This window comes from Danio rerio, chromosome 20 (assembly GCF_049306965.1).
Source record: "Danio rerio strain Tuebingen ecotype United States chromosome 20, GRCz12tu, whole genome shotgun sequence".
NCBI lineage: Eukaryota > Metazoa > Chordata > Actinopteri > Cypriniformes > Danionidae > Danio > Danio rerio.
In genome coordinates, this window is record NC_133195.1 from 23,458,767 (window position 1) to 23,482,305 (window position 23,539).

The 23,539-nt window shown below is 36.5% G+C and overlaps 2 protein-coding genes across 13 annotated transcripts in view; one reads left to right on the forward strand and one right to left on the reverse strand.

Annotated features, from left to right (window-relative positions):
• The window catches only part of brf1b (BRF1 general transcription factor IIIB subunit b), a 198,941-nt gene that overhangs the window by 94,572 nt on the left and 80,830 nt on the right, over positions 1 to 23,539 (forward strand). For all 11 annotated transcript variants that reach the window (XR_012395401.1, XR_012395399.1, XR_012395404.1 and 8 more), the window contains 4 exon segments: positions 1,794 to 1,967; positions 8,643 to 8,674; positions 12,626 to 12,698; positions 23,230 to 23,379. Coding sequence is in view for 3 of the 11 variants with exons in the window: in XM_068215387.2 (XP_068071488.1) it covers positions 1,794 to 1,967; positions 8,643 to 8,674; positions 12,626 to 12,698; positions 23,230 to 23,379 (429 nt within the window). In the remaining 8 variants the exon portion in view is untranslated.
• On the reverse strand, positions 13,742 to 18,697 carry btbd6b (BTB (POZ) domain containing 6b). Of its 2 annotated transcripts, NM_001024815.2 has the most exons (5): positions 18,584 to 18,697; positions 16,386 to 16,680; positions 16,208 to 16,298; positions 15,997 to 16,115; positions 13,742 to 15,183 (listed from the first exon to the last, which is right to left on the reverse strand). In NM_001024815.2, exons 2-5 carry the CDS (start codon positions 16,589 to 16,591, stop codon positions 14,151 to 14,153), a joined length of 1,449 nt encoding a protein of 482 aa, NP_001019986.1. In that variant the 5' UTR covers positions 16,592 to 16,680; positions 18,584 to 18,697; the 3' UTR covers positions 13,742 to 14,150. The 2 variants fall into 2 exon arrangements, with proteins under 2 accessions (NP_001019986.1, XP_005160551.1); XM_005160494.6 differs by lacking the exon at positions 18,584 to 18,697 and having other exon boundaries at positions 16,386 to 17,153.

Here is a 23,539-nt window from a genome sequence, read left to right on the forward strand (position 1 = left end):
TTTTCTCTTTTCTTTAGCTAGGCAGAACCTCGATTTTTAGCACTATATAGTTTTTATTCTGGTACTCATGGAATATTATTTCTTGCACATGACCACACAGAACAACATTGTAGGCATTCAAACTCTTGTAGGCCTTTAACTTCTCTCTTGTAATATCCCTTGAAGTTTCAATGATATAGTTGTATATTTCGAGCTGGATGCTTGGCCATTTCGTCTTATCTAATATCTTTTGGGAGGGTGCTATGGCAAATGAACCTGTCAGACGAATGCCGCTCACTTTAACGTTAATTTTGCCGAATAACTGTGCTTATCACTGGGTGACAAGCTGTTATAATTAGCTGAAAGCATTATGTAAATGATATATATATATAAATTATATGTAATCAATGGGACTTACCTCTAATACAACAACAAACTCGGTCCCACTTTATATTAGGTGTCTATAATGTGTACTTACACAGAAATTAATAATTAGTTACAATGTATTAATTGTGTAAATACATGTATTTACTGTGTACTTATGGTTGATTAAATACCTGTATATAATTACATCTGTAATTAACTTCTGTAATTACATTTTTAAATACACTGTTGACCATCCCTTACACCTCAACACACCCTTAAACCTACCCATACCACCAAACCTGTCCATAACCCTACCCCTATCCCAACTCAAGAGCACCACAAATGTTCTCAAATACATTATGAACACAGTAAGTACGATGTATTTATTTTTTGATGCAAGTACATAGTAGTTAAGGACACTTAATATAAAGTGGGACCACAAACTCAGCACCGCATCGCATATTATTCCCTCACTGTAACTGCTAGCGCTCCAAGTTTTTTTTGCAACCTCGCTGCACGCGCATCCTGAATGTTTACAAACCGATAATTCGTCTATAGGAGAAATGACTAGGAATAATAAACGGCAGAAAACAGTCAAACTACTTGCTCTACAAACAAGTGTGTTCATGACTATACAGAAAAAGCACAATAATATAATAAGAAAATATCAGTTTGCATCATCAAGCAGTGTAACGAGCTGTTTAAACATCTAAAAATGAATAGAAGTGAATGAGACCGGAAGTCTCGAGCCAAAGAGATTCAAATGACTGCACCCGCTCTTACTCGGAGAATAAGCTCAATATGAGATTTGTGACACAACTTATTGTGAACACCTGAAATGACTGAGTATGCAAGCACCAAGAGACAATGAATCATTCACTGATGATGGGATGGCTCACAGCCGAAACGTTTCTCTCTTTATCTCCTGACGTATATTTAATATATTACTCAGTGCAAATCTTTTTTGTTATTTGTCATTTGAAGAAATTCAAACCATTTCACTCTTCCTACCTTGATTAAACAATGATTTGTCCAAAAATATAAATTCTAATATTAGGAATACCCACCATTTCTTTTGAAATAGAATAAGACAGATGTATAAAAAATATTCCCCCAAAAATGAAAAATGAGATCTCAGAGCAGACTGATTTATTCTGTGTCCGATGAATTACAGCACAGCTTTTCTGAGATTGTGTGTAAAAAAGTTAATGTACGAGCGACTGTGAAAGCAGAGGAAACGGGTCTGTGGCCTCACACGGGATGTGAAACAGCTGTCTTTCTGGCTGTTTTAGCTTCCAGGCTCCATTAAAAGTCTGTCTGGCTGTGCAGCGTTCTCATGACATCAGTGCTACTGGAAAAGCAAACACCTGCGTGTGAAGTCATGCCTCGGTCTGTACGAATGTGTGTGTTTGCTCAATCAGATGTGTTTGTGTGTGTCGTGTGTCTAGGGAAACGGCAGATCCACAACCTCGGCAGTCAACTTCAGCTCAACCAGCACTGCCTGGACACGGCCTTCAATTTCTTCAAGATGGTGGTGAGCAAACACTTGACGCGAGGTCGAAAGATGACACACGTGATCGCTGCCTGTCTCTACCTGGTGTGCAGGACAGAAGGAACGCCACGTATCCTTCACACAATGATCCACAGGATGTGAAACCCAAGTCACACTCTTTGTGAATGGTAATGCAAGGAGAAAAGGATGCATATTGGGCTTATATTTTGTAGAGGATTATTCAAGCCATTCAAGTACATTTGTATAGCTCTTTTCACAATAATCATTGTTCCAAAGTAGCTTTACAAAAGGTGCATGTGACTTTATTACAATCAAAATCATAAAAGGTTAAGGTGTGAGTTGGGTAAATAGTTCAGCTGTCAAGAGTAGAAATAGTTAATCTGCAGTTATACAGTATAATGTATATTTACAGCATATTCATTCATTCATTTTCTTTTAAGCTCAGTCCCTTTATTAATCTGGGGTCACCAAAGTATAATTTATGCCCTTCCAGCTGCAACCCTTCACTGGGAAACACCCATACACTGTCATTCACACACATTCTACGGACAATTTAGCTTCCCCAATTCACCTGCACTGCATCTCTTTTGACTGTGGGGGAAACCGGTCAACCGGAGGAACACACGTGAACGCAGGGAGAACATGCAAACTTCAAACAGAAACTGATCCAGACGAGGCTCAAACCAGCAACCTTCTTGCTGTGAGGTGACAGCACTACCTACTGCGCCGCCGCATTGCAGTTTACAGCATATATACAGTTAATTGTATACACTGTAAAATAATCTTAGTTTTTTATTGTTGAATTAAATAAACTTTTCTAGTCATCTCAACTCACATCAATCAAACTGACTAAAAATATTAAGATAAACATATTAAATTATTAAATGAAAAAAATAATAGTCATCTCAACTTACAACATTCAAACTGACTAAAAGCTTAAGTTAAACATAGTAAATTAAAAATAAATTATATTATATAATTTAAGATTAAAACCTGAACCGCCAACTTAAAACCTGATTAACTTATCAAAATAAGTTAAAGCAACATAACAATGTTTGTTGTCTTGACTTTTTGTCATTACATTTACAGTGTACAGCATATACATACTTTTTCAAAAAGATGATGTCTATTTTGGATCTTTGTAACACTGAGTTTTAGTGTGTTTATAAGAATGTATGTGGTGCATATAGAGTGTAAAGCCTCATTCACACTAACAGCGACTTTGTAGATGCTTTTCACTCTGGGTTGTGATTGAAGTTGCTAGTGAGCATTCCAACCTTGCTTAGTTCATGTTAATTAATGATAATCACTAACAGCAAAGGAGTTTTCCTGGCAATAAAATTAAACATTGTTTCATTACAAAAATTAAAGAAACTAAAAAAAGCATGTGGTTTGTCGTTTTGGCTATTTATAATAATAATAATAATAATAATAATAATAATAATAATAATAATACCTTTTATTTTATAGGCTCCTTTCAAAACACTCAAGGTTACCTTACAATCTGTCACAGGTACATCAAAAAAAAAAGTATTTGTGTGTAGATCTACAGCAAGGAGTGTACAACTGTCTGCTGCATGAGCCGAGAGAGGATCATGTAAGTTCTGCTGATGCCCGTATTGGTTGTCGCTCACAAGCTTCATTACTTATTTGCATAAAGTTGAAGGATTCTCAACTTTGTTACATTGCTCGTTACATAATAGAAATGCTTATTAATATTGTATATTTAGCAATCTTGTAGTAGTGTGAAAATAGTGCTAATCTTTTACCTCTCAGAAAATTTAGAATGATTAACAGTTCTGTAGAATAAAACCATGCAGATACCGGTACAGAAAGACAAGTCACCTTTTTTATCGCATCAAAGCAGCTTTACAGAGACACAAATAAAAAATTGTTAAGTCAATTAAACTAAATTCAAACTAAATTTTGTAGTTCATTTGTAGTAATTTTTAATTTTTTATTTTGAAACAATTAAAACCATCTTGCTGACAAATGCCATGATTTACCCATTCATCTTGACTGAAGAACAGGATAGTTCAGTTGAAGGGGCATCAGTAGACAGTAAAATGGCACTTTCATTGGGCTCAAATCTCAGTATGAAAGACAATATACATTTCTTTGAACTAAAGTGTTTGGTAAATGCACGATTTATATTTTGAGAATTTATTTTCAACTTTAATTGGTGGCAAGTATCAAATAAATGATCAAATGAATCTTACAAGAATAAATAAATATAAAAAAAATCTAAATATAAATAAAAATAAAATAAATAAAATGGGTGAAATAATGTTCTTTTGTTATACAATATAAAAAATTTTTTTATTAAAAACTCATTCTGACACATTCATATTAAAATATTTAAAAGAACAAGTAATTAGACTTATTCATTCATTTTCTTGTCGGCTTAGTCCCTTTATTAATCCGGGGTCACCACAGTGGAATGAACTGCCAACTTATCCAGCAAATTTTTACGCAGCGGATGCCCTTTCAGCTGCAACCCATCTCTGGGAAACATCCTCACACACATTCACACACTACGGACAATTTAGCCTACCCAAATCTCCTGTACTGCATGTCTTTGGACTGTGGGGGAAACCGGAGCACCCGGAGGAAACCCACGCGAACGCAGGGAGAACATGCAAACTCCACACAGAAACGCCAACTGAGCTGAGGCTCGAACCAGCGACCCAGCAACCTTCTTGCAGTGAGGCGACAGCACTACCTACTGCGCCACTGCTTCGCCAGTAATTAGACTAATAGTGTATATTTTTAATGAATAAAAAAAATTGGTCACAAATGCCAATCGGTTAGGATAGAATTACGACAAAGAATAATGATTTAGAATGACAGTGAATGGGCTGCACTGTGATCCTTAAATAGAGTCTTTTAATATCAGTATAATATCCTTGTTTTAAGTATACCTGTATATAAACTGTTGTCGCACTGAATGACATTTTAGTGGGTGTCTTCTGTAAATCGTTGTAAAAATGTACTGCATAACAGCCATTATATTCTGCTTTTAGGACCATTACATTAAATGGGACATTAAATGAAACCAAGCTGAAACTGCATAGAAGCTGGTCTCTGTATAAGTCCATCCTTTCCCTAGGGAAAGCCCAGTTCAGTGTCTGCAGGGATGTGTCAGGATGTAAAAACAATGGTGCTACAATATGCTGTCAAAAGAGGATAGAAAGGAAGAGGAAGAGCATTTACTGCACCTTTAGGGATCCCAGAGGATGTTTCAGAGTAAATCATGGAAAGCCGTTCAGCAAGTAACTTTTTTTAGTCACTCCTACACAGATCATAGTTGCGAACAAAAGCTGTTAAAGAACACTTAGTGGACATAAAATGTATTCCAAAGTTTAATGTATAGTCTGAATTAAAATTTTGAAGCAATAATTAAAAGTGACATGATGAAAATCTGACTTTTTTCTGTGTATTTATAATAATAATAATAATAATAATAATAATTAATTAAAACGTTAATTTTAGTGTTTCCTACCATTATAAATAAGAATAAGACAATATATATATATATATATATATATATATATATCATTCATTCATTTTCTTGTCAGCTTATTCCGATATTGCAAGATTATTGATCCTGGGTCGCCACAGCGGAATGAACCGCCAACTTATCCAGCAAGTTTTTACACAGCGGATGCCCTTCCAGCCGCAACCCATCTCTGGGAAACATCCACATACACATTTACACAAACACTTATACACTACAGACAATTTAGCCTACCCAATTCACCTGTACCGCATGTCTTTGGACTGTGGGGGAAAACGGAGCACCCGGAGGAAATACATATATATAATATTTCCCACCAAAAAAAGTTTCCCAGTTAAAGAAAGTAGGATTTCAGGGCAGACTGATTTATTATGTGTCCAATAAATTACATCATGAAAATCTTGACTTTTTAAGTACTATAATAAATACATCCTCTCTGACTGTATTCACAGAGACCCAAGATATTTCCATAGATTAATTCCACATTCCAGAATGGTCACACTCAGCATAATTCATAAATGCATATTTATTATGCTCTGTATAGTTGGGTGACAAACATTTTAGGTTTTCTGTAGAGATAAGAGAATCTTACTAATAGAGTAATGTTTATTTTCAAAGGCCAACAGTCTGAGTCTTCAGTCTAGAAGTTGCATCCAGCTCCTCTCCATCCTTTTTTGACTCTGATTTGAACATATAACTATTTATTCCACAACTAGTCATTTCTGACATTTTGGCTGTGTGAGATTTGTTTGTTTTGTTGTTTCTGAAATGTCAGAATAGCCTTTTAAGGCTCCACCCTCTTCTGAAAAAGCAGTAGCTCATTTGCATTTAAAGGGACTCACAAAATATAACTGTTTTTGCTTACATCAAAATGGTGCCAAATCTGACAAGCAATAATAAATGATTTGTGAGGTATTTTAAGCTGAAACTTCACAGATACATTCTAGGAATGTCAAAAATAGACATCATCCTACTAAAAAGGGGCATAATATGTCCACTTTAAAGAAAGTAGCATTCCCCTGTTTTAAATTGAAGGATTGTTGTTCCTCTAAGCTGTCATAATTGTTTCTTAAATGATGTGCGTTTGAGACTCACCACACCTGCAATTCAAAACGACAAGATAGAGTTACACCACTGCTGTCTCTATGTCTCACAAACAGTCTCACTCCGGCAAGGTCTGCTTCAGTCACACCCATATCTGCACTCTGCTTTTGTGTGCATGGCATCATGACTGACTGAGACCTGCAGTGCTGTTTAGAGTTGCTAGAGGAGAATAGATACCTGTCTCTGGGAGGGGCGCTTTCAGCCGCATGCAAAAAAAAATCAGTCCTTCACGCGACAGAGCAGATACAAAGAGGTCATATTTTACAGACTGCCAAACCCATTCATTTATCTTTTGTCTGTTTGTGATAAGATCAAATGACAGAATTATTGAGACGTGTAATCTTTTTAGTTTTAGTAGATTTATGCATTTATTGTAATTAATATTTTTAAATATGAAGTATTTTTTTAAATATTTGTACCTGGACCAAAAATGCATTGTATGGATCACAATAAGAAAAGAAAAGAAAATGAATGAATGATTTATAATTAAATACATTTATTAAACACACATGATCACAATACAAATAAAAACAAAATAAGATAAAATACTATCCACAAATACGTCATAAAATTATTAGCTTTAAAGTTAAAGTTTCTTTAAAACAATCCAATTATCCAATGTCAGCATGTTTTTGTCCTAGATGTTTACCAAGGTTTTATAATTGTGTGTGTGTGTGTGTGTGTGCGTAAATACACATCTGTTTAGACTAGGTTATTTAAGGTGAAGATTGACTGTTGTTCTGGAAACATTGATTATTTGAGCTTCATTGAACTAATCTGCCAGTGGTTGTGCTGACAGATCATCATTTCAGAGCTCATCACTCCGAGATTGTATGTTTATTTTTTTTACATTTCTTACATAAATACTCAATTTCAATGACAACGAGCTCCTTAAATGCTTTCTTCTCATAGATCTATTGGACTGTTTTCTTTAAAAAGAAAAAGATGCTGTTCTCAGAATACAAATAATGTTCTCAGAATACAAAACCAAATCTAAAAATTACCTAAACAATAATAAAAAGCAATTTTTTTTTTATTAAAAAAAAATTAATTTACAGTGTATCAGCATTTTCAAACAGTTCCCTGTTTTTTAAAAAACACAAATTTGTCAGTGGTTCATATCTGATCTTGTAACATTCAAGAGGCAAGACGGTTATCAATATCAGTGATGCCAGTCAAAGAAGTGTAAATACTCACTGTCTTTCATGCCAGACCATAATTAAGGCCGTCAGACTTCTGATAAAGTGGGATTAGCTTGTCGTGTAGTGATGCTAATCTCTTTGCTAAAGGGAGCATTAGTCACCATAGAGACATGTGCCTCAGGTGTGTATGTGTGCTCACCACTCAGGTGAGCTGTAACAGATGGTCAGGGTCAATCCCTTGCAGAGATAAGGCGATCCTACCCGAAGCCCATTGATGAGAGATGATCAGTAAAAATTTAAACTCTCCCAGTGACAATTACAAATCTGTCCAGTGCTTATTTCATGACTGACCAGGGCTCTTTTAAAGGTGCTCTTTGACCCCACTAAAGCATAAAAATAATGTTTGTAGGAATTTAAGAAACATGCTAAGTGAACATTCTTGTTTATCTGAAAAACAATACTAAAACCAGTTGTTGTCTTTTGAAATGAATGTCCATTTTGATTTTGTGTGACTTCGCCCACTGCCACTTACCAAATTATATTTTGGCACTCCGGGTTGCCGTGGTGGAAAACAAAGCTTATTTCAGTTCAGTCATGAAGGCTGCCTTAATCTATGTGGATGTGGCTGAAAATACGACCTCTCGATGACAGTAGCAGCCTCCGAAATAAGACGCAGATTCTGAGTTATAAAAATCAGCATGCCCTGGATATATATTACAAACATAAATATTATCGGACAGCTTAGATTGTAAGGCTTGACCAACAGGTACACTCACTCTTGCTGGCAACCTACGTTTGCATGGAGCTGGATAAAAATACAACTCTCCAATGTTTGGAATTTGGACTGCAATAGTTCATACCTTATACCTAGTAATACCTAATTCTACATCCTGCAACTTTAAAGGCAGAATAAACCTCTTATTTTTGGCTATGAACAAAGTTGAGATGTTTATCGGGCTTTCCACTGTTTTGATGATATCATCTTTTTGTTTTGTGTTCTCCTTCCTTAACTGATGTGCAGACATGCTCCTGGACCTGAGTGATCTTTTACAGGTTAGCTTCTTTTTATTATAGTTTCTTTTATATTTTTATATATAGCTTAGTCTGGATAATAATGTGATGCAGCCTAAGCATCTATGTTAAGGTACACAATGGTTTTACATTGAAATAATCTTTTGTAATCTCCACTGTTTGAGGTATTGCATAAGACAAAACAGGGTTTTGAGCCATAATGTCTCTTATAATGGATATTCTATTATATATATCAGCTTTGGATCATCTCGGTTTCTCTCTATTTAGTTTTGCAGTTATGCACATTTCAATTTTCATAATCTTGTTTTAGACCATTACAATTGGCTTACATGCGTCCAACCTTTTACTTTCAAAAAACTTTACACACTGCAGTTATAATGTAATAATACTAAAGGTAAAATCTGATGAAACAGAAGGGCACACTTTAAAAGGCAAAGCAAACTTGGGTAACACTTCATAATAACTACACACTATGAATCATCTATTAAGCATTGTCAAATAGTGAATTCATTATCTGTTAAGTATTAATTCTACAATAATAGATGTTCGTCTATTATAAATACAGTTACATAGTTTATAAATACAGCTACAAACAAATGCTATATTCTTAACTAATAAGTACGTTCATAATGTGCTTAAGGATTGTATATTCACACTTTTTAATGATTATTTGTCATTAACTAAGTATTGATTATTTACAAACTAGTTTTGAGAGAATGGTTGGTGGTTTTTAAAGATCATTCAGAATTCGTTAGTAAATGACTAGTAAACTAGGCATATAATAATAGTTAATTTGTATGTTAATAAATGCTTTATTTACTAAACTTCATCCAGTTTTGTGACCTAAAGTGAGGTCTGTTTATGCTTTATAAATCCTCTATAAATGACAACTAAAGGCTCAGGAAAAAAAAGAAAATAAATGACTTTAATCTGTCTATTCATTTGAAGACACATAAATAAAACTGTATCAAGTGAAAAATTAATTTTTCAAATCTTATGTAAAACAAAATTACGGTACAGTAAAAGAAAAAAATCATAATTATTAAATGAATATATTGTTGTTTTATCCAATTTTATTTAATTGTATTTGTTTCTAATTGTATTTTGACACTCCAGTCATTCGGCAATGTTCAAAGTTTACAATATATTTTTTAGATAAGATTGCAAAGATATATTGTTCATTTAATGCTGAGCCTTTAATTGTCATTTATAAGGGATTTACAAAGCACAAATAGACCTCACTTTAGATTAAACTGAGTTTGAGTTTATTAAGTTAAGCATTTATTAACATACATAGTTACCATTACTATTCCTGAATAATAAGATATATAAATGTTGATTAAATAGTTTATTAATCATTTACTAACTCACTCTGATTTATTCTAAAAGCCACCAACTACTCTTAAATATAAATGGTTTGAAAATAATACAATACTGAATTTAATAATTAATAAGTAAAATAGTATGAAAACACAATCATTAAGCACATTATAAATGTCAAAGAATAAAGTTAAGAATACAATGTGTGTAGCTGCAGTTACTGCTTACTAACATCTGTAAATGTAGAGTTAATGCTTAACAAATTATGAATTCACTATTTGCTAATGCTTAATAGATGATTCATAGTGTGTAGTTATTATAAAGTGTTACCCAAATGTTTGTTTCCCAGATTATCAATTATATTCAAAGTTTTACATTCAGATATGTTCAGTTTGGTGCCATTTATAAAATAATTCAATTTGTATACCTAAATGATATTATAAGATAAGTATTCAAAGGGCAAGTTACAAATAGTAACTATATTGCTGAAAATTGTTGATGTTAAATAAAAGTTGCTTTATTGAAGAGCAGCATCTTTTATTTCTCTTTTTTAAAGGCCATGGTGCATTGATTTTTACAACAAATCAGAGCAATATAGCTTTATGTGCTTTATTGGTTTTATTAAAAAAACACTGAGGTTATTGGAAATGATTCTACGTTTGGTTTGTGAAACAATACACAGCGCTGATTTTGTTTTATTAGTAGTTATTTTAAGGTCAGATGTTTGGTGCTTACGCACTGGTGTAGTGTTATTTTTACTCCTCCAGTTGTCCACTGAGCTGTATCTGCTATTGAACAGACACCGCACGCTCGGGGCGGAGGCTCAAATATGTCATGAATCTTAAGCAAGTGCAGCCACACCCGAATCTGACAAGACCCCAGTTTGTCCTGACTGGATGCCAGGCTAACTAGAGACCTGCTGCTGGGGTAAAAAAAAAAACAACAACTCATCATTGTTAGTTAGTCTTTAGTATATATGATTATGCATAACGATTCACAATGAATGAAAATAAATTGTCGGGGTAACCAGTCTATAGCCATGTCGGCGTGACGTCGATACAGAACCCGCCCATTTGTTGCACACGCAGACCCGGGAAAATTGAAACCCTCAGCCCCGCTCACAAACACTTGCAAAAAAACAAAAAAAAAGAAGAAGACAAACACTGTAGCAGATCCTGGTTGAATCAAGTCGTGAAGACGATGTGCTCTGAAGTGTGAGGGAAAGTTAGTGTTACTTTCCCTACCTAAAGTGTGAAAAGTCAGTGGTTAAAGTTTATTTTTGCAAAAATATCTCAGCAATATAGCCCCAGCCTTGTGCTGTGTTCCTGTCATTTTTCTGACGAGGGCTTCAGCAATCTACACGCTTACAATAGGGGATTCATAAGCTGTTTGTTAAAGAAAGGATCAGAAAAGACTATTGATGTATAGTACTTGGTCAGATCTTTTCCTTTATACTCCTGCAATGCGCTCACACATACACTCTGCGCTCTGACTACTTCAAAATTGTTGATAAGCGGTGGTGGCCATTTCTCTCTGGCTCACGCTGAACGCAGTCGATCAATCGCAATAGCTGGGTCATTGGACCAATCAGAGCAGATTAACATCACACTAAGGATTTGGTAATAAATGAATCACTGAACGATTCATATGAGAGTAGTTGGGATAATTACGTCAAAACAAATGCATATTATAAGACAATAAAAGTGTTTTGACCTTGCATGCATATCAGCCTGTTATTGGAGACCCCCAAAACCAAAATATGACCCTTTTAATGCATATAAGGGCTCTTTAAATAAAACATTTTATTTGCAGCATATGCAGGTATTTAAATTTTAGCAGTTTCTATCAACACCATTTGTGAGCAGAAAAAGATTTCTTAATGATCAACACAAAATGTTGTAACATTTTAGTTTAAAAGGATAGTTCACCAAAAAATAAAAAATTTACTCAATATTTACACTTCCTCAACCTTTATGAGTTTCTTTATTCTGTTGAACACAAAAGAAGATATTTTGAAGAAAGCAGAAAACCTGTAACCATTAACTTCTAGCATGAAAACGAAATACTGGGTTTCCAGCTTTCTTCAAAATATATTCTTTTGTGTTCAACAGAAGAAAGAAATTCAAACAGGTTCGGAATAAGCGAAGGGTGTTATGTCAATTTTCAGTTTTGGTTGAAATATCCTTTTAAGTAGCAATTCTCACTTTTAACTTGAGGCTTATTACCTGCTTATTATTAAAATATTGTCTGTTTATTAGTACTTTAATTAGTAAAAACAACATATTCTGCAAGATCTTATTCTACATGCCTAGCTCCTAAACATAACTATTTCCTTAATTACTATTATTAAGCAGCAATTTATTGAGGCAAATGCTGTAGGTAATATTGATTCATAGTGAGAAATATACCTTAAAATAAAGTGTGACCTAAAATAGTTCTATGCATTTGCAATATTAATATTTTACAGTTTTACTGTATTTTATTTTAAAATAAATAACTGGACGAACATTTTAATACTATTTTGTTAAAATGTAAAACATTTGAAGTAATTGTCCAATAGATTTAAGCCCGTCTCAAGTGACTGGTAATATACATTTGAACCCATTGAAATCCAAAAGATTTGTTTTTCACTGCTTTTTCTCATTGTTGTAGGTTAATGTTTACATTCTGGGCAAGACCTTTCTCCTGTTGGCAAGAGAGCTCTGCATCAATGCACCGGCTGTCGGTAAGTCTCCCTGTAATGACCTTTCTGTGACATCTCTAATGTAATTCAGCTGACCGGAACATCGCTTTCGAACGAGCCTCATTAATAAAGCGGGCAGCTTCTCTCAAAACAATTCATTTGCTAAATTGGTTATCAATAATACACCACAGCGGGATCAATACAAGTATGCTCAATCTGTTCATCTGATTTGGCCTATGGATTCCTAGTTGATTCAAAAGGAGAAGATTTTCCATTGTTGCACTCTCACACAGATGTATTGAACTGTAATATTCTTTAATTCAAGCTATTTCAGGCACAGGCTGAAAATGTTTCACCCATCTGGAAATTATATTCATTGTGAGTTGCAATATTGGTTGATGTAACTAGGGGGCACTGTGTCATGTCAGAAAATCCATTATGGTTCATCATATTCCTTTTTTTTCACCTTCTGTGTACAGACCAGGCCTGCAGATTTGTTTTAAACAGACTTGTCAGATTAGAGGAAGCAGAAAGAAAACAATTCAACTATACACCAGAGTGCATCCCAATGTTAAAGTACTGGGCATAATCCCAAAATTCAGTCTGATTAGCAACTATCCATGTGTCATAATTCCACATTCATCTGTTTTTGTGGGTATTTTTCTTTTTTTTTGGGGTTAAAATCAGCTGTTTTACCAAGCTGCATCTGCTCCATGTTTACTAAACCCTCAATTAAAATGCAAACAGTGGAGCAGCAGATTCTATGGGCTCAATTCAAACAGACTCCCCATTCAGTTCCTCATGAAGCCTGCTGGGGATAATGGGTTCTTTATGTGGCCTTTCAAGATGAATATTTCATCCACACTTAACAATCACTGTCTCATTTACACAAACCCATGGCAGTTGCGGAGTGTGGGTTCGTTTTTTTTGAATGGAATGCACAACATAACATGGAAATCTCACATCTAATTTGAATGAATTATTTTACACTTTTTTGTGTAAAATGAACTTGCTTGCTGTTAAAGATGTATTATCCTTTGCATTTGATATTCATTTAAGAATAAGAAGGGGAAACAACTTTGGACTCGAGGAACAAAAACATTTATAATCTGCAGTTCGGGAAGCGGTTCACTAATACAAGACATTTTATTTGTCAATCAGCATCAAGCTGAAAACAAATACGTTATGTACAAAACATGACACACTAGTGGCTTCCGTCCACTATCAGAGCAGTACAACTATCTCATTTATATATATTTATATATAGATCTGCTTGCAGCAGCGTCAATAATTAAAATCAAATATAGATATTTTTTTGCAATAAATAAAGCTGAAGAACATTCCTTCCATCTGAGTCCATTGTGGTACAGAGGAGCCATAACCATTGAGTTCACAACTGCTACATAATGAAGGCAAGAGCCTCACGAGACCCTGTATTCAATCCATCTTAATTCCAGTGAGCGGAATGCACTACAATGGGACATCCTGACAATTTCACGCATAGAAGACCAGCTCTGGGATCTGACCCCCCTGGACTCCAGTTCCATTGGTACTGTCCGAGGAACACTGGAACTGGAAGGTCACTTTTCCACACTGCACTTCTGTCATACCCTCCTGTCCAAAATAACTAAGTTCATTCCCATCCAATACAGCACTGACTGTGTAGAAGGTGTCCTGCTCCACTTGGACGGGGTGTTCAAACCATACGGAGAAGGTGTTGCTGGATCCATCTGAGATAAATTTTGTTAGGTTCTGGGCCAGAGTCACTCCTTGGCGCTTGAGTTCGATCTTGACGCTGTACTCTGCCTTTCCACCACTTGAACCATACAAGCCAAGTCCTGCGATGAAAATCCTCTTGTCCACTGCAAACTGGATGCTATCGCAACGTCCACGGTAGCGCCACTGGTTACTGCGGTAGGCCGAAGACTGGAAGCGATGGCATCGCTGTGGCGTCAAACCTTTTCTTTTTTGTAGTGGGAATTCCAGCTTGGGTTTATTGGCTGCAGTGTACCAAAGGAAGACATCATGAGTCTCTTCCAGAGTCAATACATCTGACTGTGCAGCTCCATTGGCGAACTCCTCCAGGGTCATGGTTGGGATGCGAACCAAGTAGAGAGCCTTGCCCAGCACTGCCCTTTTATTACGAGCGGTCGGTCCCAGTCCTTGCCTTTTGCATTCAGCCACAGCCCAATCAAGAGCTGCCTGAAAGACCACTGCCTCCCGGGTATTCAGAGTCTCTCTCTTTAGTATGATCTCCAGCGTTTGAAGATCAATCTCACAGAAGCCCTCAGAGTGAAGCGCCAGTTCAGCCTGAGCATCAATGACCTCCCAACACCGCAGGGTCAGCTCAGGCTCCTCAAATAGTCTACTCTGGGACAACAACACACAGGCATTTTTGGCCTCCAGGCTTGTCTCCAGAAAGGTGACACAGGCCTTAGCCAGCGCAGGCACTATATATTTTTTGGCAGCGTACAGAGTGGCCAGCACTGTGTCCGCTTCAAGTTCAATCTCATCGCTGTACATGTACCTAGAAAGGAACAGGAAAATAATTAGATGCTTCTTTTTTTTCCACATAAGATAATAATGCTAATATATATATAATAATCTAGTATGCAACTGTTATTACACATTTATACATATTTCTAGGTATATTTTATTAACATTACATTTTTACAAATATATTCTTAACCTGAACTACACTTGTCAAAATCTAAATATTAGAGATTTTAACACTTTTAAACTGGACATGCAGTAATGAAGGGCTTTTTAGTTTTTTTTCACATTGGTTGCACCAAATGAGTTTGGTTTACAAACAATTTTGAAGTACAACCAAGTAAAACTGACTGCTTTTTGACCCTAAAAATATAAATACATTTAATATTTAGTCACTGTATATATAAACTGCATTTAAAAATCAATTATTAATAAATGTATAATTTTTTTGGGAGATGTACCAAATGACATTCTCAACCTGAACAAATTTTACCAGAAGTAAATCACTTGAAATTTTAAGACACTTATTAATCTTGGCATTCAGTCACGAAGGACTATATTGAGTTTTTCTTCTCAATGTTGGTTGCACAAAATGACTCTGATAGACAAACATATTTTCAAATATAATAATTTAGAAAAAATATTACTCAGTATTTATAAATGTATTAAATATAATAATTTGTTTAAAAATGTTTAACCATTTTAAACTATTTAATTTAGAAATTCAAACAAGTGTAAACATAATTGTATGTATGCATTGTTTTTATTTATTTCTTATTTAATAAGCTGCAAGGTCCAGACAAAGAAAATGAGTATCACCTAGATGCACTACAAATGTAAGACTTACTTCAAAAGAATTAAAAAAGCAGCAGGTTCCACATCAGGAATATGAATCTCAGATTCTCCTTCTGCTAGATCTCCATAAAACATGGCACCAAAAACAGAACTCCCCACTGCCAGCACATACTGAAAGCACAAATGCCACACAAGAGCAGTTAAGCAGACGGTGGATGAAAGAAATGCTCAAGATGCGGTTTAACATGGGTGGATGCGCTCACCTTGTGTGCTGGAACTTTTTGGGATGCGCCAGGAGGACCCACAACAAAATGAACATCTGCCATGAGTTCGTTATTGAACATCAAAGCATTCCTGGCGAGAACAAATGGAACAGAATATCACATTGATGAAACAAAAACAGCATAGGTGATTTGAAAAGCTAGCTAAATGTGCTCATACCTTTCTCGCAATGTCGGGTGAGTGGACTGCCAGCTGGCAGTCTCGACGTTATTATTGTTGATGTTCTGCTGAGTGGCAGTTGTAGTCGGTGTGGTCACCGTTTGAGTGACTTGGACGATGGTCTTTTTGCTGGCAGCTGTGACTGCTGTGCTGTTACTGTTTGGAAGGTTGGTATTTATGCTGGCAGGATAGAGTTCTGCAGCCATCTTCTTCCTCAAGGACAAAGTCACGATTTCATAGCATACTGGCAGCTTGCTGAGCTGTTTCCCACTCTTTCTAGTCCTTTTTAAGGTTTCTGGAAGCAAAAGGAAAAACGTCAAAAACTTCATGATCCTGCCATATAGGCAATCTGGCGTTGTTGGCATCAGCAAGTCTATCCACCAGTCTGCGCGTAATTAATAGGCAGGTGTAGCGGAGGGAAGGGTTCCCTTTAATTTAATTACAAACTACAAGCCTCGATCACTCGTTTGTGCTAAATATACCATAGCTTTTTCATTTCCTCCTTATGGAAACATTTACAGAACAAACGCAAGGATCCATCCAGCGGAAATATTCCAGCTCGATGACTTCTTCTTCTTTCTCATCGCATCCTCGCGAACATTGAAAGTAATAGCATGCAAGTCAATAGAACTGCTGCAGTCGGATAAATAATAAAGTAATAGCCCCGAATCCACCATGGAAAGTGCTACGTGGTCCTTGTCATCCTACAAATCTGTGGTGTATCCCCTCTCCGCGTCTTTACGCTGTAGTGTAAAGCAGGTTTTGTGTGACGGGAGAGGACGTCCTGCTCCGTTTTGACCAATCAAACTACAAGTGAATCTGACATCAGCAGCCCAGTTGCGCCTCCCACAGCAGGACCGCCCGCCTCTCTCGCCCGCTCACACGAGCACCAGTTAACCCTTTACGCTTTGTTTACTACTGTTGAGAAGCGAAAAACCTAATAACATTTAACCAGCCGAATGATTTTCATAACAAATCTCAGTCAGCTGTTCAGCGTTACACCGAGCAGAGTGTTATCGACTCCAGTGTGTCCATTGGTTTTTACTGAAGCAAAACCAACACAACTAGTGAGTGTAACGTTAGTTATAGTAGCCTACATAGAGAATGATTCTTATGAGTCTGCTATGGTGCATCAAAACATTTATGTATCACAAGGAGCGTTACTTAATTAACCTGTCTCGCAGTTTAATACTTTGATGAACTGATGTTGTTCAGTATTGAAGCATTGAATGCTCGTGAGACTGAAACGACTAACTTAGTTGCTTAAAATGACAACATATACACAGTAGTATTTCACACAAATGCAATGAGGTGCTTTTACGTTTTTATTATTTAAAAACCATTTATGTCCCATTTTATTCGTTCTGCCTCTAAAAAAATCATGTGAAGTCATTAAAATGTCTCGCGTCTACGCAGTGGATCCATTTAACCTAACCTTATTTAGTTAAATCTGACAATGTCATAATTTAGTAATTGTAAGCGATAAATGAAACATCATGCTAAAAATTGAACTGATTATTAAAGGAATATTTAATGGTAAGCAAGCTGAATGGTTGACATGAATCGCAGTCGTTTAATGCAAGATTCACATTTCCGTTGTTGACAATGCACGTTCACGTCAACACTTCCAACAACATGGTCAGAAAAACATGTAAAAGTATCATATCATCTTATACTACTGTCATCAATGTCATCATCATCATCAGAGGCCAAGCAAGATTGATGAGCGTTTATGAAATCCCGCACGAAGCGTTAAGGGGATTATTAATAAACTTTTCTCCACAAAAGCGCGTGACACAAAACTCAACATTGTAACGCTTTACAGCCATACGCGAGCTCCAAATGCGATGTTTCAACTTCACAGGATCAGTCAATTTGCTGATGCAGCCGTAACGTCTCATAAGGGATAAACATCTGCAACCAAGCGCTCAACCTACTGAGGGAATCTCTGATGTGCTCGCTAGAATTATCCCCCGTGTTCACCATTAACATGTACAATCAATGATTATAGCTCCAGCGTCCTTAACAAACCGGTTTTAAAGACGTAAAGTAACAGCAGAACAGAGCCACCGTCCGTCCGCATAGACTTGTCCACCAAAACGGACTCTTTAGTCGAAGTACTACGAATCATTATTTGCGATTTAATAAAGCAGTAAATGCTGAGGAACTTAAATTGCACATCTTTAGTCGTTCTTTACCTTATTGAGCCGAGCGAAGCGCAGCTGCCAGGAAAAATACATTCAGGTTTGATGTTTGGAGGCTCGCTGGCAACCAGGAGCCATGTTAAATCTACAGTGTGTGCTATGAGAGAGAGAGGGGGTTGGGCTTGTACAGCTTTCCCGGATCTCCAACAGAGGGCTCCGGTGCTGGAAACTGGATCCTTCGCCTAGGATAAGCGGCTTATCTATCTCAAACAATTTAGACAATGATGTTTTTTGCCAGCCAGAGTCTGTGAAACATGCACTCAGTGAGTGAAATGTACTAAATGTTAAACTGATTCAGACAGTCAGTTTTGGTTGGGGAAGCTGGTTCATGATTTAAAGGGATAGTTTACCTAAAAAATGAAAATTCTGTCTGCATTTTCTCACCCTCTTCTATTTCTAAAACACACACGTCTGAAAACATCCAAATAACTAGCAAGCAAGCTGGTCAAAACATAGTAAAGGAGCAGTGAGTCAGTGCAGTCAGTCAGTCAATCAATCCATCCATCCATCCATCCATCCATCCATCCATCCATCCATCAATTAATAAATGTCAATTATGGAATGCATAACTGATGAAGAGTCTTGAATTATCAAAATATAATGGACATGTAACATTTGTAGTCTGTGAAATAAATTGTCATGATATGGAATTATAAGGCTGCCAAAACCAGCCAGGAACTACTTAAGCTGTGTATGTATCTGAAAATAAAATGTTCATCAGTCTGTCAGAATTATAAGTATTAGAAGAACACAGAAGGATTTAAAAACATTAGTAAATGGGTTAAAGCAAAGAACAATACAAACACCTTTAGGGTGCTTTTATACTTGCCAATTTTATACAATTTTATACTTACAATTGTATACAATTGCCAAAATGATGTGAACCAAAAATCTACTATTCTGTCATTTGGTAATAAAGGTAAGAGAAAGACTGTAAAAAACAGAAAAAAATCTTTCTGAATTTGGTTTATAGACCACAGAAAACTTTCAGTCATCTCCGTTTGCATGCATTTTATGTAGAAATGTGTCACCAAAATAATGAATGAATCTCTACTGATTTGTGATGTTCTTGCTGATGTTTTGCTGACAGTTCATTAAAGTTATTGATGTGTCGGTTTAAAGACAATGAATGATTCAGCCTAGCTGTTAATGTGCAGACAGTTCCACATTCCAAAACATGATGTGGTGGCGCACTGGGTATCGCTTTCGCCTCACAGCAAGAAGGTCGCTGTTTCGAACCACGGCTGGGTTAGTTGTGTGGAGTTTATGTGGAGTTTGCATGTTCTCCCCATGTTCGTGTGGGTTTCCTCCAGGTGCTCCAGTTTCCACCACAAGACATGCACTATAGGTGAATTGGGTAAGCTAAATTGTCCGTGGGTGAGGCAGTGGCGCAGTAGGTAGTGGTGTCGCCTCACAGCAAGAAGGTCGCTGGGTCGCTGGTTCGAACCTTGGCTCAGTTGGCGTTTCTGTGTGGAGTTTGCATGTCCTCCGGGTGCTCCGGTTTCCCCCACAGTCCAAAGACATGCGGGACAGGTAAATTGGGTAGGCTAAATTGTCCGTAGTATATGAGTGTGTGTGTGGATGTTTCTCAGAGATGGGTTGCGGCTGGAAGGGCATCCGCTTTTTTCTCAGAGATGGGTTTTCTCAAAATGTTTCTCAGAGATGGGTTGCGGCTGGAAGGGCATCCGCTGCGTAAAAACTTGCTGGATAAGTTGGCGGTTCATTCCGCTGTGGCGACCCCAGATTAATAATGGGACTACGCCGACTAGAAAATGAATGAATGAATGAATAAATTGTCCGTAGTCTATGTGAATATGGTGTATGGGTGTTTCCCAGTGATGGGTTGCAGCTGGAAGGGCATCCACTGTGTAAAACATATGCTGGATAAGTTGGCGGTTCATTCTTCTGTGGTGACCCCTGATTAACAAAAGGACTAGGCCGAAAAGAAAATGAATGAAAACATGACTCGGCACATAACGGTTTTTCACTATTCAAAGTTTTCAGACCTTCATCCACAAGACTGTATATTTGCAAATTAACCTAAGGATTTCATATGGGGGAATTGCTAGCATTTTAATGTCAATTTTCCTTCGACATGTGTTTGAGGAAAGTATATTTGGACAGACCTTCAAACCTTCTATTTATTTAAAGAGTGAGTCTTCTTTTACACCTCCTGAATTATTTTTAAAACAATAGGTGTTAGAACAATTACAAAAAATATATATATAATGCAGGACTGTTAGCGTTCATCTATTTTGGTTTTTAATTATGTAGTTTCTATGGTTCTGTGTGGGTTTTATTTTACAGATTATTGAAAATACAGTTAACACTTCTGCCATGCACTAATTGCAAAAGGTCTTGATTAGCACTTTCGATTTAGCACTCCCACTGTCAAAATCAAGCTTCTCCCAAAGCAAAGGATGATTTTAATAACATTAGACACACAAGACAAGGTCAAAGATTGAAACATCTGATGAATGCATAATAAAATGGCACAACGTGTAAGACTTTTTAATTTATAAAATACAAAAAACACTAGAACAATGTTACCTGTAAATATTTTGCTGACTTAATTAATTACATTATCCCAGATGTTTCAAAGAATGTTAAAATAATATAGAAATAAACAATTTTAACTAGTGACTAGCTTTGCTGTGCTTCATGCTACTATGATAATAATTATTGAATTCTTTAGCTCACCCATGAACATGATTTCTGCAGAAGTTCCATAGCATGTTATAAAGACAACAACTCCCAAGATTCCACACTCATTGTGACATCATCAAAATACACATTTGTTTGTTGTGAATATGCGCCCACTAGTGGCAGAAATTACATATTTTGCATACCTTTAAAGGGGTGTCTATGGCCCCATTTTACACTGTCAGGTCTTGATGCCCAATTCCGATTTGTTGCCTATATCTGATTGTTTTACCTATCTGTTTACACATTCTTTAAAATGTGAGCCAAATCAGATTCATGTGTTTACATTTGCCATACTATTTAGACGTTGCAAATGCATAAAGGTGGGTTTTAGCATCTGCGCCACGCACAATGGAAGAAGTTGTCTTGCTTTTAGCTATGCAAAATATGCGAAGTTCGCCCAACTTAAAAATGATTTTGAGGCAGAGGAGGAGGGAAAGGGCCGTCATCACAGCTAGCTATGGTTTATATATTGTGTCCTCCCCCACTCAGGGGAATTTGTGGGTACAAGAGAGATCTCAGGTCTGGTGGGAGCAAATTGTGGTGACTGACCACTTTCCTCCTCCATGTTTCCTCTGTTGTTGTTGTTTACCGTGTTGACGTCTCCACACACGCACTTCCTTCTACGTCATTAAACCGCAGAGAAGTACCACAATGTCGCAAGTTTAATGACGTACATAACAGAAAGTTAAACCGATCGGGCTGTTTATATTGATGGTCACATTGTCGCATATCCGATTTATATCTGCTTTATTTCCACATATGAAGGAGGCCTGAGTTCAATCTAGACCAGAACTCATTTTGGCACCAAAATATGGACATCATTCGTAATTTTGCTGTAATACAGTATGTATGTTGTTAGAAATAGGTAGCATATGACATTCTTATAGAGGATTTTACAAATCCGACCTGCAGTGCTGCCCACAACCCTCATCCAAAAATTATTTCAGAGACCTGTGCGATGTCAAGTTTCCAGTCCCCATCACCAACAGTCCTAAAAGATCTATTTGATTATTTCTCTCTGTATTCATTTATCACTTTTCCCTTAATCAAACTCTGACAGCCGCAGTCTCACAAATCAGATAATTTTATAGCCACGACTGAAAAATAGAAGTCTGAAAAATCAATTTATTTTTCAGAGCAGTATAGATCATTCCAAAGAAAGCTACATAAGAAAATTACATTTTTCTTAACCGACTTACACTATTTCCTGTTTCACAGATGCCACTGAATATTTAGTCTGTCAACTGCTCTGCTGCACTGCATTAATATGATAATTTAATAAAAAAGACTTAGATGTATAAAAAGCCAAGTGACTGACACAGTCAATGGAGATCTCGTAAGTGCAGGTGCAGTCCCTATAGCGTAGGCTTAGATAAGATCGCCTTTCTTAGCTGAGCTAATTTCCTTCTTATTAGGACAGCAGTCATGTTTGGGCTTTATTGGGCCAGCAGAATGAGTTTACCCAAGGACTTAGAAGTAGGTGGAAGTGAGGGATATTTGCTCCCACAGAGTGACTCTAAGCCAAACCACTTTTAAAGGTTCCCATAGGGGCACTGTGTACTAGATTTAACATGGAGTCAAGGAGAACCACAGAAATTATGCTTTTTTTTAATTTTTGAAAGAATATCTGCTTAACGAGTTGACAGAGTCAAGGCTGTGTTTAATTTTGAAGGGCTCATCCCTATTTCATAATTCCTCAGAAGGGGATGTTGACACTCTAGATTGCGAGTTTTGAAAAGATAAGGCCATCAGTTTGAAGGACAGGTTTATGCATTTCTCTGAGCCACAGTTGTTCTCACCTGAAGTGCTCTTAGGATGTGAATTAATTCCAATTGTAACACAAGCTATAAACTTAACCTTCAATCCATATTTGCTTTATATTCCCAGGTTTGTGTCTAGACGCTGATTACAGATCTGTTGGTTTCTATTTTTAGATCCATGTCTGTACATTCCACGATTCGCCCACATGTTGGAGTTTGGTGAAAAGACCCATGAGGTTTCGATGACTGCTCTCAGACTGCTGCAGAGGATGAAAAGAGATTGGATGCACACAGGACGGCGACCATCAGGATTATGTGGTGCAGGTAGTGTTTAACATTCACAAAAAAAATGTAATTCTAAGTTATCATTTACATTCCAAAGCTGTTTGTCTTTATACAGTGTGTTTATGGATCATAAACATAAAAAATAGCTTAAACATGGTTAAAACCAATTTTAAAGAATAAATAATATGTTTTTTTTAAG